Source organism: Myotis nattereri, assembly GCF_964212035.1.
Source record: "Myotis nattereri genome assembly, chromosome: 1".
Taxonomy (NCBI): Eukaryota; Metazoa; Chordata; class Mammalia; order Chiroptera; family Vespertilionidae; genus Myotis; species Myotis nattereri.
Window position 1 is genome coordinate 115,996,668 of NC_138075.1, and position 13,709 is coordinate 116,010,376.

Consider the following 13,709-nt stretch of genomic DNA (forward strand, 5'->3'; position numbering starts at 1 on the left):
GGGAGCTGAAAATTTTATATCACCTAGCAGTGTTGCAGACATAATGTTATTGTGCAACATATTATTCATGTTTGTGGTGATGCTGGTGTAAACAAACCTACTGCACTGCCAGTTGTACAAAAGTATGGCACGTACATTATATACAGTACATACTACTTGATAATAACAACTATGTTATTGTTTATGTATTTACTATACTATACTTTCTATCATTATTTCAGAGTGTACTCTAATTATTTTAAAAAATGTTATGCCCTGGCTGGTTTGGCTCAGTGGATAGTGTCGGCCTGCGGACTGAGGGGTCCCGGGTTCAATTCCAGTCAAGGGTATGTACCTTGGTTGCGGGCATATCCCCAGTAGGGGGTGTGCAGGAGGCAGCTGATCAATGTTTCTCTCTCATCGATGTTTCTAACTCTCTATCCCTCTCCCCTCCTCTCTGTAAAAAAAAAAAAAAAAAAAAAAAAAAAATCAATAAAATATATTTTTTAAAAAATGTTGTAAAATGGTAATGCCATGTTATGCTGGAAGCAGCCTCATACATATTGTGTTTATGTAGTCTCTTAATTGCATCATTTTCTCCTGTGCTTGATTTAATCTCATGTCTTTTATACAGTAACACACAGTACAAGCTTGTAGTCTAAGAGCAGCTGGTTATATCATACTAGAGGCCCGGTGCATGAATTTGTGCACCAGTGGGGTCCCTCAGCCTGGCCTGAGGGATCGGGCCAAAACCGGTTCTACAACACCACCCCAGGGGTCCTGGATTGCGACACGGTGCAGGCCAGGCCGAGGGACCCCAGTGGTGCACAATCAGGGCTGGAGAGGTTGGCTAGCCAGGGAGGGACCGCGGGATGGCTCCAAGGTGTGTCCAACCCGTCATGCTCAGTTCCAATTGACTGGACCCCAACAGCTAGCTAACCTACCGGTCAGAGCATCTGCCCCCTGGTGGTCAGTGCATGTCATAGCGACTGGTCGACCAGTCAACTGTCTGCCCCCTGGTGGTCAGTGCATGTCATAGCAACCTGTAGACCGGTCAACTGTCTGCCCTCTGATGGTCAGTGTACACCATAGCGACCGGTCGACTGGTCAACTGTCTGGCCCTGGTGGTCAGTGCACATCATAGCAACTGGTCAACTGTCTGCCCCCTGGTGGTCAGTGCACATCATAGCGAGCGGTTGAGTGGCCCTAGCATATCATTAGCATATTATGCTTTAATTGGTTGAATGGACGACTGGACACTTAGCATGTTAGGCTTTTATTATATAGGATTAGAGGCCTGATGCACAAAATTCGTGCAAGATACTCAGCCCCCACCATCATGGCAGCTGCCTCTGCCGTGGACCCCGCCTGCTGCAGCTTCATCCAGAAGGATGTCTGGTCTAATTAGCATGTTACACTTTTATTATTATAGATAGCCTAGGTATGCAGTAGGCTATATCATCTAGGTTTGTATAAATACATTCTATGACATTTGCACAATGACAAAATTGCCTAACAACATATTTCTCAAAATGCATTCCCATCATTAAGTGCTGCATGACTATAAACTACAAAACCATAGTTTAAAAAAGTCAAAGTGCTAAAGGAACAAAAAGAACTAAATGAACTAATTCCAGGAAATGATGAGCTTTCAATAGGAGAGAAGAGATTCGTGGCTGCTTTCATTCCTGGTGTAACAGCAAGAGGAAGAAGAATCCAATATAGAAAACACTATGCAAAAAACAACCCAAAATTTTAACAGCCACATGTAGGCTGGCATCCCATCTAATAAAAGAGAAACATGGTAATTAGCGTACGTCCGCTACCCTTCCCATTGGCTAATCAGCGAGATATGCAAATTAACTGCCAGCCAAGATGGCGGCCGGCAGCCAGGCAGCTTAAAGCTAACATGAGGCTTGCTTGCTTCAGTGACGGAGGAAACCAACGTTCCCCGCCTGCCTTGCCAACCTCTGAGCTTGCAGTTTGAAACACTGTTACAAATATAGAAGCTAAACAAAACCCCAGAAACCTGCTTTCAGCCAGCTGGGATCTCAGAGCTGGAGTTGATACAGTGTTTCAATTATGGAACCCAAACAAACCAGATACCTGCTTTCAGCAGCAGAGGCCTCAGAGCTGAAGCCAGAGCTAAAGCTGGCCCAGAATTTAAAAAAAAGAAAAAAAGGAGCAGTTGGGAGCTTCAGTCACCTGCCAGCCTGAAAACAGCCCTCAGCCCCTCACCCAGACTGGCCAGGCACCCCAGTGGGGACCCCCACCCTGAAGGGTGTGTGACCAGCTGCAAACAGCCATCATCCCCTCACCCAGGCTGGCCAGGCACCCCAGCGGGGACCCCCACCCTGATCCAGGACACCCTTCAGGGCAAACAAGCCAGCCCCCACCCGTCCACCAGGCCTCTATCCTATATAGTAAAAGGGTAATATGCCTCCCAGCACCGGGATCAGCGGAGCCGCGGGCCTCCCAGCACCAGGATCAGCGGAGCTGAGAGGCCTCCCAGCACCGGGATCAGTGTGACAGGGGGCAGCACCCAAACCCCCTGATCACCCTGCGACTCTGTGTGTGACAGGGGGCGGGACCACAACCTCCCTATCTGCCCTGCTCTGTTCATGACAGGGGAAGGCGCCCCGACCCCCTGATCAGCCCTGCTCTGTGCCTGATAGGGGGGAGCTCCCCAACCCCCTGATCACACTGCGGCTCTGTGTGTGACAGGGTGCGGCGCCCCAACCCCCTGATCGGCCCTGCTCTGTGTGTGACAGGGTGCGGCGCCCCAACCCCCCATCAACGGGCCCTGCTCTGTGTGTGATGGGGTAGAGCCATAACCTCCCCATCGGCCCTGCCCTGAGTGTGACAGTGGTGGCGCCCCAACCCCCTGATCGGCCCTGCTCTGTGGGTGATAGAGGGCGGCGCCCCAACCCCCTGATCTGCCCTGCTCTATGCGTGACAGGGGGGAGCTCCCCAACCCCCTGATGGGCCCTGCTCTGTGCGTGACAGGGTACGGAGCCCCAACCCCCCCTGATGGGCCCTGCTCTGTGCGTGACAGGGGCAGCGCCCCAACCCCCTGATTGGCCCTGCTCTGTGCATGACAGGGGGTGGCGCCGCAACCTCCCCATCGACCCTGCCTTGAGTGTGACAGGGGGCGGTGCCCCAACCCCCGAATCGGCCCTACCCTGAGCGTGACTGAGGGTGACATCGCAACCTCCCGATCCGCCCTGCTCTGTGCATGACAGGGGCAGCGCCCCAACTCCCCAATCAGCCCTGCTCTGAGCCCAACCAGGGGCTGCACCTAGGGATTGGGCCTGCCCTCTGCCACCCGGGAGCAGGCCTAAGCCAGCAGGTCGTTATCTCCCGAGGGGTCCCAGACTGCGAGAGGGCACAGGCCGGGCTGAGGGACCCCCCCTCCCCGCCGAGTGCACAAATTTTTGTGCACCGGGCCTCTAGTAGTAAATAAGAATCTTAACAAATTCAGGCACAGTGGGAGTTTTAACCCATTCAACAACTCTTTTGCATAGTCATCAGAGAGGGCTCATGATTAGTTAACAACAGCTGGAAGCAAAAGAGAGATGAGCAAAGCTTGAGGCAATTGGAGTTTTCCTCGGAAGTGTGGGAACAGGGAAGAGATCTGAAGGAAACACTTTAGAAGTACACCAAACCATTATGGCATACAGGGTGACTTCCCCCAAAAGGCCAAAGGAGGAGGTGCAAGGCTGAAAAGAGACCTCCCAAGGTACAGAAAGCTTAAGGTGGGAATGGAGAGCAAAGAGAACTCCCTAGTGACTTGAAGACCTACCAATCAGGCTAACAACACAGAAAGATCTCCCACAGTTCAGAGAGGTGGAAACACAGTTGTGAAGCTCAGCTGAAAATCTCTGGGTGATCTCTAATGCTCAAACATGCAGCTCTAACAAAGGAAAGTCTTGATCCTGCCTCAAAAATTTGAAACTAATAGTAAAATTGAATCAAACTAAAGCTACAACACAGCCCAAACACAAGTCAACTACAGATTACTAGTATATTGACTCAACTCACACTAGCAGCTTAAATAAAGAAGGGCATTTCTTTTTCTGGTGATAAGTATTATTTATTCCAATATTTACTATTCTTTCACAGAGAATGTCTAGTACAGGGGTGGACAACCCCTGGCACGTGTGCCAAACATGGCACGCCAATAACTTTGCTGGCACGCAAAACCCTCTCTTATAATCTTCCATTTACAATTTTTTTCTTAATATCGACTTTTTTATTTTTCAGATAAATTCAGTGTAGGTGCATCTTAGTTAAATAAATAATTTTACATAACAAGTTATCTTAAAGACCATAGACATGGATGGACGAGAGAGGGGAAGAGCAATTTCTATGCCTCTGCCTTAACTCTCCCTGCCTTCCTAGATCCGACCAGTGTTTTGGTTTCATCCACATACGCTTGTGAATCTTTGTTCTCAGTGATGAATTTTGTTAAGTCTTGTAATAGGAGTAGCCTGACGGATGAAAGCAGTAGCTCGTGCATATCTCTGAAGGTCACGAAATATAAACCTGATGTAAAATCTCTGTCATCAGTGATGCAGCAGCAAAAGTCCCACTGATAATATCAAATGGAGTCATAAAGTTTTCTGTTGGACTATCAGTGTAATAAATGTAAATAATGTATTTTTCATCATCATATACTGTGTTTTTGTCGCTCGAATGAATTTTATTATTTCTTCAAGGTTCTTCACATAAGTACACCTTAAGGCGTAACATGTTCTCTTCTTGGCACGCAGAAGAATTTTGCGTCAGAGATTTTGTTGGTTTTGGCACACATTCACAAAAAGGTTGCCCACCTCTGGTCTAGTATATGATGAAAAAAATTATAAGATACACAAAAAGACAAAAAAAGTGACCCATGATTAAGAGAGGAGAGAATCACTATAAGCTGACACCAAGGTGGCCCAAATACTGGAATTAGACACTGCCTTTAAAGTAACTATGATAAAAATGCTTATGAACCTAGTTTATAAAAGCTGGACAACATGCAGGAAGAACTCAATAATTTCAACAGAGACATGTAGCCATGAAAAAGAACTAAATGGCCTGGCTGGCGTGGTTCAGTGGTTGGGCGTCGACCTATGAACCAGGAGGTCATGGTTCAATTCCTGATCAGGGCACATGCCCAGGTTGCAGGCTCGATTCACAGTGTGGGATGTGCAGGAGGAAGCCAATGTTTCTATCTGTCTCTCCCTCTCCCTCCTTCTCTGAAATCAATAAAAAAAATATAAGAAAAAAATAAGAACTAAATGGAAATACTGAAAGTGGAAAATAAGATGTCAGAAATAAAGACTTCTCTAGATAGAAATCCTATCTTGTCCATTATAAGTGGACATGGCAATGAAAAATATCAGTGAATTTGCAGACAGGTCAATAGGGTCAATAAAAGATAACCAAATTTTTTAAAACGAAAGATCTCAAATTAATAATATCCCAAATTAAAGCAAAGAGAAAAAAAGAGCAGGGGCAAGGGGACAAGGAGCCCAAGCTCTTGGAACAATATCAAATGGTATAATATGCATGAAACAGGAGTCCCAGAAGGAAGAGAAACAAATAAGTGTGTAGAAGAAATATTTAATAATTACTAAGTACTTTCTAAAATTGATGAGAGATATACAGCCACCAACTCCAAAAATTCAGCACAGTCCAAACAGGATAAATACAGAGGAAAGTACATGTAGGCACATTTTAATCAAATCAATAAAGAGCAAAAATAAAGAACAGATAAACAACAACAACAACAAAAACAGAAAAAAAAAAGACGTATACATGGGAACAAAAACACAAATGAGAGTGAATTTCTCACTAGAAAAATGGAGGCAAAAAGGCATGCTAAAAGGAAAAAAAAATAACTTGTCAATCCAATGGGTGAAAAAAAAAACAACAGGCAAAATTAGAAATTACCTTGAAATAAATGAATATAAAATAAAACAAAACTAATGGGATACAGTGATGGCAGTGCTCAAAAGGAATTTTATAGGTATAAATACCTATGAATTTTTTAAAAAGAAAGATCTCAAATTAATAACATAATTGTACAAATTAAGAAACTAGAGAGAGCCCTAACCAATTTGGCTCAGTAAATAGAGCGTTGGCCTGCAGACTGTAAGGTCCCAGGTTCGATTCCGGTCAAGGGCATGTACTTTGGTTGCGGGCACATCCCCAGTGGGAGGTGTGCAGGAGGCAGCTGATCGACGTTTCTCTCTCATCGATGTTTCTGGCTTTCTATCCCTCTCCCTTCCTCTCTGTAAAAAATCCATAAAATATATTTTTAAAAAAAGAAACGAGAGAGAGAGAGAGCGCAAAGCTAGACCCATAGATGACAGAAGGAAGGAAATAACAAAAATTAAAGGGGGAAAAAACAAAATAGTTCATAGAAAAACCACAGAGAAAAAAACAAAACCAAAAGTTGGTTCTTTGAAAAGATCAATAAAATTGAAAAATCTTTAGCTAAGTTGACTAAGAAAAAAGGAGAAAAGCATCAGAAAAGACATTCCTGGTAACCTTACAGAAATAAAAAGGGAGGAGAAACCAAGATGGCGGCATAGGTAAATACCGGAGTTTGCTGCCTCGAACAACCACTTCAATAATACAACTAAAAGACGGAACAGACATCCTCCAGAACCACAGGAAGGCTGGCTGAGTGGAAATTCTACAACTAGAGGGAAAGAGAAAAGCATACCGAGACTCAGAGGAGGTGCGGTGCGGAAGTAAAATACTAAGGTGCGGAGGTGCCTGTGGAGCGGGCTGGCGGCTGAGGGCGCGCCTGTCGTTTTCAATCCAGAGGGAGTCTCAGGCTCTGAGCTCCAGTTCCAGGTGAGTCTCTAGGGACCCAGACTCATACGGGAGAAGCTGGACTGTCTAGCATTGGTCGGAACTCGAGGGCAGCTTTCTCTTGGAGGGGTTGGCAGGGATTTCCAGGATACTGAGAAACAGAGACGCCATAACTGCTAGCCCCGCCCTGTTGATCCTGTAGGTCCCGCCCAGCCCAAGCCCTGCAGGGAGGCTTTTGCTGGATAGCCTCAGGCAAAGGCTAGATTAGCACCTCCCTAGAGATCCAGGAGCCAGGAAACTCAGAGGTCAGAGTGGGACCATCCAGTTTGCAGTGGAACCATAAAGGACACACTCAGGGGGCAGACTCAGTGAGCACCAAAGCCCCACTGAAGCAAGTCTTGCCCCAGAGGGGTGTCTCCAGCACAGAAGTTCTCCCACTGCAGACACAGCTGATTCTCATAGCCAATGGACCTGGAGGTCAATTCCTCTCAGTGATACCTACAACAATCAAGGTTTAACTACAACAAGACTGTGCACAAAGACCACAAGGGGGTGCACCAAGAGTGTCCTCCTCAGGTAATTGGGGAGACTGAATCACTGGGCCCTAGAGGACACTTAGCACAGAAAACCACTTTATCAACACAGGGAAGCATAAAAAATGTGGAGACAAAGAAAAAGGACACAAATGACAAAAATGGAGGAAAGCAAACTACTGGATATAGAGTTCAAAACCACACTTTTAAGGTTTTTCAAGAATTTTCTAGAAACTGCCGAAAAACCTAATGAGATCTTCAAGAAATCTAATGAGACCCTCGAGGTTGTGATAAAGGACCAACTAGAAATTAAGCATACACTGACTGAAATAAAGAATATTATACAGACTCCCAACAGTAGACTAGAGGATTGCAAGAATCAAGCCAACGATTTGAAATACAAAGAAGCAAAAAACACCCAACCAGAAAAGTGAAATGAGGCTGTCGGGACCTCCACCACCTAAAGCTGCGGGACCGTCTTCCTCGCAGCCTGGTCCCAGCCTCGCGCGCCTTGCCGTCAGAGAAGACCTTCAAGCAGCGCCGCACCTTTGAACAAAGAGTAGAAGATGTCCGGCTTATTCGAGAGCAACATCCGACCAAAATCCCGGTGATAATAGAACAATACAAGGGTGAGAAGCAGCTTCCTGTCCTGGATAAAACCAAGTTTCTTGTACCTGATCATGTCAACATGAGTGAACTCATCAAGGTAATCAGAAGGCGCTTACAGCTCAACGCTAATCAAGCCTTCTTCCTGTTAGTGAATGGGCACAGCATGGTGAGTGTGTCCACACCGATATCGGAAGTGTATGAAAGTGAGAAGGATGAAGATGGATTCCTGTATATGGTATACGCCTCTCAGGAGACATTTGGAATGAAATTGTCACTGTAAGACTAGAAAAATGCATCTGTTCTAGAATTTTTTAAACCCTTACCAATGGGGAAAAAAGGGATGTTACCGAGATTGGACCTGTTCATCTAAATCACAGATCATCAAAACAGTAGTGTCTGGCCTAGGAGTTTTAGAAAGTTGTTTTTGTACTTTATGCAGAAAAACTGAGCTCCAAGCGAGCACATTCAGCTTTGGAAAACTATATTATTTAACCTAGGCTGTCTTGTTTCAAAGTTTAAAAATAAAATACTTTGCATTCTAACTTACCAATAAGATAGATCTTCAAGTTATTTTAATGTTTTTTTCCCCAATAGGAACTTGCATTTTGAGCATTCAGAGACAGTAAGTCAGAACCTGCCAACTTCTTATTGAAGGGTTTCTATCCAACTAGAGAAATCTCAAGCATAGCCCCCCAAACACATTTGCCATAATACAGGCTAAATGGAGGTGTATAAGAAAACGGTGAACTGCTGTTAAAGGTTCCTGATTCCTATCAAGTATACCCAAGGCAACGCTCTTGCAGTGTTAGGAAGTTCTTGTTTGTTCTCCAGACAGTATCATACATGATGACACCACTGCTCAGGGGGAACCTTGAATAATTTATTTTGGTCAAGTTTCTCAAAAGGCCCAGAGGAAAAAAGTGACATTTCTTCTGTTTTGGATATTCTCGGATCACAGAGCTCAAAATAGTGCCTGCTTTGGTAAATAAACAAGCACTTGTATCAGTGTCATTCTTTAGGACAGTGGTAGAAACTACAGAATCCTGCAGATGATCCATGTTTTATGTTAAGTGTGTGACTAAAATATGTTGTTAAAAAGTTACCACATTTTTTAAAGAGTATTTCAGTCATCACTGTTAGGTCAAACCACCATTGAAATTCCCCCACTCTAAGCGCATGTCAGTTGTGAAGAAAGCAGTAAAAGATATTAATGTCAAAAAGTTAGACATTTCCCAAGTCCAACCAGAATAACCAATACTTCCTTCTACCTGCATGATTATTTACTATTTTCATGGAAATATCACAAAAAGATCACAGACCACTTTATATGTAGTAGGTCATGATTTGCCTTTGTGTATTTAGATGTGTATGGAATACTTGTATCAGTTAGTGGAAATTATTTACTATAATGTTGGGATTAGGCAATATTACTGCGTATGGGCTCTCACCCCCCCCCCCCCAACCTCCTATCACCTACCCCTACTGCTGCATGCGTCTGACTACATGGTTAACTTTTAATATGTATATTTTTACATTATGTACATTCTTAATCAGCCTGTCTTGTTTAGATTGTATGTCACTATATCTGACATTCTTGTAACTACTGTGTGATCAATAAGATTCCTATAAAAACTTCTGCTTTTTAAAAAACAATACCATGCTGAGAGGGGTGACATATCCCACGTTAGTGGGTAGTCACTCTATATTTATAGGATCTTTAAAACAAGTACATTTTTAAATGAACTAAGGTGCAAAAAGGCACAACTAAAAACTGAAAAAAGGAAAAGAAAAAGAAAAAAGAAAAGCGAAATGAAAAAAGAATCCAAAAATACGGAGATAGTGTAAGGAGCCTCTGGGACAGCTTCAAGCATACCAACATCCAAATTATAGGGGTGCCAGAAGATGAGAGAGAGCAAGATATTGAAAACCTAGTTGAAGAAATAATGACAGAAAACTTCCCCTACCTGGTCAAAGAAATAGATTTACAAGTCCAGGAAGTGCATAGAACCCCAAACAAAAGGAATCCAAAGAGGACCACACCAAGACACATCATAATTAAAATGCCAAGAGCAAAAGACAAAGAGAGAATCTTAAAGCAGCAAGAGAAAGAAACTCAGTTACCTACAAAGGAGTACCCATACGAATGTCAGCTGATTTCTCAACAGAAACTATGCAGGCCAGAAGGGAGTGGCAAGAAATAGTCAAATGATGAATGCCAAGAACCTACAACCAAGATTACTTTACCCAGCAAAGCTATCATTCAGAAGTGAAGGCCAGATAAAGAGCTTCACAGATAAGAAAAAGCTAAAGAAGTTCATCACCACCAAACCAGTATTATATGAAATGCTGAAAGGTATCCTTTAAGAAGAGGAGGAAGAAGAAAAAGGTAAAGATACAAATTATGAACAACAAATACACATCTATCAACAAGTGAATCTGAAAATCAAGTGAATAATCTGATGAACAGAATGAACTGGTGATTATAATAGAATCAGGGGCATAGAAAGGGAGTGGACTGGCTATTCTTGTGGGGGAAAGGGGTGAGGGGGATGCGGGAAGAGACTGGACAAAAATCGTGCACCTATGGATGAGGACAGTGGGTGGGGAGTGAGGGAGGAGGGTGGGGTGACAACTGGGTGGAGGGGAGTTATGGGGGGAAAAAAGAGGAACAAATGTAATAATCTGAACAATAAAGATTTAATTAATAATAATAAAAAAAGAGAGAGGATCTAAATAAATAAAATCAGAAATAAAAGAGAAGAAGCAACAACTGATATCAAAGACATGCAAAGGATTATTAAGAAAATGTTATGAAGAACTGAAGAACTATATGCCAACAAATTGTACAATCAGGGAGAAAGGATCAATTCCTAGAAACATATTATCTTCCAAAACTGAATCAGGAAGAATTAGAGAATCTGAATAGACAGAGTACAACTAGTGAAATAATAATTTTTAAGAAGCTCCCAACAAATAAAAGTCCTGGACCAGATGGCTTCACAAGTGGATTTTACCAAACATTCAAAGAACTAGTGTCCATCCTTCTCAAACTATTCCAACAATTCAAGAGGAGGAAAGACACCCACACTCATTTTCCAAGGCCAGCATTATCCTAATTCTAAAGTGAGATAAAGACACTATAAAGAAAAAGATATTATAGACCAACATCCCTGATGAACATAAATGCTAAAATCTTCAACAAAATATTAGCAAACCAGATCCAGCAATATATTAAACAGATCATACACCACTATTAAGTGGGTTTTATGCCGGGGATGCAAGGTTGGTTCAAAATCCGCAAACCAATAAATGTGATACATCACATAAAATGGAGTATAAAAACCACAGGATTGAAGGGGTTGGAGGTAGGAGGTAAAGGAAGCCTAATATATGGTGATGGAAGAAGATATGACTTGGGTGGTGGGTACACAGTGTGATATACAGGTATTATATCATAGAAATCTACCTTTTTAATCAATGTCACTGTGCTGACATCTCAGCAGATCTCAGACTTCTAGCCTCCAGAACTGTGAGACAGTATATTTCTGTTTAAGCCACTGGGTTTGTGGTACTTTGTTACAGCAGCCTTAGCAAATTAAACATCTACAAAATTACAAATACATTACCTTTTGACCCAACCATCTAATTCTGGAATTTTATTCAATAGATCTATCTGATATGTACACACACACACACCCCCACACATACACAGATTCATTAAAGCATAGTTTGTAGAAAGGAGTTGAAACAATCAACAGGGTAAAGGTTAAATAAACAATGGTATCTATATTCACAGAGGAGAATCTATGCAGCTGCAAAAAGAAAAAAAAATCAAGAACCAACTTTCTAACTAGGGTTTCAGAAAGATGAAAGATCATCAATCAGGTCTATACTGTTAACTAAAAACAGGGTACAGAACAGTGTACGCAGATATTTATGTAAGGAGAAGGGAAAAAAAGACCAATACATACATACATACATACATACATACATACATACATACATATTTGCTTCTGTTTGCATAAAGTAACACTGATGGCAGTGGTTTCCTGGTTTCCAAACTTGTCTGCATCTTGCAATCACCTGAGGAGGTTCGAAAACTCATATTCCCAGGGACTGCAATCTAATTTGTCTACGGCAGTGGTTCTCAACCTTCCTAAAAACACGACCCTTTAATACAGTTCCTCATGTTGTGGTGACCCCCAACAATAAAATTATTTTTGTTGCTACTTCATAACTATAATTTTGCTACTGAATCGTAATGTAAATATCTGATATGCAGGATGTATTTTCATTGTTACAAATTGAACATAATTAAAGCATAGTGATTAATCACAAAAACAATATGTAATTATATATGTGTTTTCCGATGGTCTTAGGTGACCCCTGTGAAAGGGTCGTTCGACCCCCAAAGGGGTCGCGACCCACAGGTTGAGAACCGCTGGTCTAGGGTATCACCTGGGCTTTGGAATTTTTAAGACTCCAGGTGATTACAATGGCAGACAATTTTGGGAACCACTGTCAAAACAATACAAAAGATATCAATAGAAGTAGCTATTTGTGCATGGGGGATCAGGAGTGGGAGTCAAAGCTTTCACTGTAATATTTTTAATATGGTTTTGAACCACGTGAACTATTCAGAATTTTAATTAAATGTTTCTTTTTAGAAAACAAATTGTTGCTCCCACATGTTTATTTTTATTACTTAGCTCTTCCAGGGTTTAAAACGGCTGTTACCATTAACATTAAAAAAAACTTTGTAATTATATGATGAAAAAAATTCAGACTCCCAAGTTTTCCCTATTTTGGCCACAAGTTATCCAATCATCCTTACGTAAATGTAGTTAATGAGGTGATTTGTGCATTACCTGTCTTTATATACCCAGCAAGAAAGTTTATCACGTGGTGTGGGTGGTTTTCCTTCAAAGTTGGTGATTTTTTCCCAAACATAGGTTCCATCTCTGGTTCGCAAATTAACAAAATAAAGCTTTTAAAAGAGGAGAATATCATTAATAGACAGGGCATTTGAAAACTGAATCCATATCTGAGGATTATATGATCTAAAATTAATAATATTACTTTTTCTTTTTAAAAGATAAAAATTTTACCTGTGGAGTTAATGAAAATGAGACTGTTTTAGAAGCAAAAATGATATATAAAACATACTGAACTAGATCTTTTCCCGGCATTCTCTTGTCATATAGATATTAAGTATATAGTTAATTCTGTAGCAGAAAGATATGGAAGAAAAGCACAACTACTACATTTTCACTCTAAAACCTTATAATCATAAACACAATATTTTCTATATATATCTTCTTTTTTAAATATATGTAAACTTGATCCTGGCTGGTGTGGCTCAATGGTTGAGTGTCGACCTATGAACCAGGAAGTCACGGTTAAATTCCCTGTCAGGGCACATTGCCTGAGTTGTGGGCTTGATGCCCAGTAGGGGGATTACATGAGGCAGCCAATCAATGATTCTCTCTCATCACTGATGTTTCTATGTCTCCCTCTCCCTTCCTCTCTCTGAAATCAATAAAAAAACAAACTTAAAATATTTGTAAACTTATGAGGTAAAATGGTACACTAAATATTACACATTTTGCTGCACGCCTGAATTGAAAGAAAATATTACTCGATTGCTGTATCCTTTGTCATCATATCCTCCAAAAACGTACAGCTTTCCATTAATGCAAGCACCACAACTTCCTGACATGGAGGTAGGGAGTTCTCCTTCCATGAGGTGCATTGTCCTGCAGCAAGAATAATATGAAA

At 42.0% G+C, this 13,709-nt stretch overlaps 2 protein-coding genes across 2 annotated transcripts in view; one reads left to right on the forward strand and one right to left on the reverse strand.

Annotated features, from left to right (window-relative positions):
- KLHDC1 (kelch domain containing 1) overlaps positions 1-13,709 on the reverse strand; it is a 58,077-nt gene that overhangs the window by 32,429 nt on the left and 11,939 nt on the right. Inside the window, exons 3-4 of the mRNA XM_081086525.1 lie at positions 13,570-13,687; positions 12,800-12,918 (exon numbers count right to left, since the gene is read on the reverse strand). Coding sequence (XP_080942651.1) covers positions 12,800-12,918; positions 13,570-13,687 — 237 coding nt within the window. The remainder of the gene's footprint in view (positions 1-12,799; positions 12,919-13,569; positions 13,688-13,709) is intronic.
- On the forward strand, positions 4,730-8,211 carry LOC308528294 (microtubule-associated protein 1 light chain 3 beta-like; the record flags this gene model as incomplete). The annotated part of the gene is made up of 2 exons (XM_081103869.1): positions 4,730-4,762; positions 7,789-8,211. The coding sequence occupies 2 exons, from the start codon at positions 4,730-4,732 to the stop codon at positions 8,209-8,211; spliced, it is 456 nt and encodes a 151-aa protein (XP_080959995.1).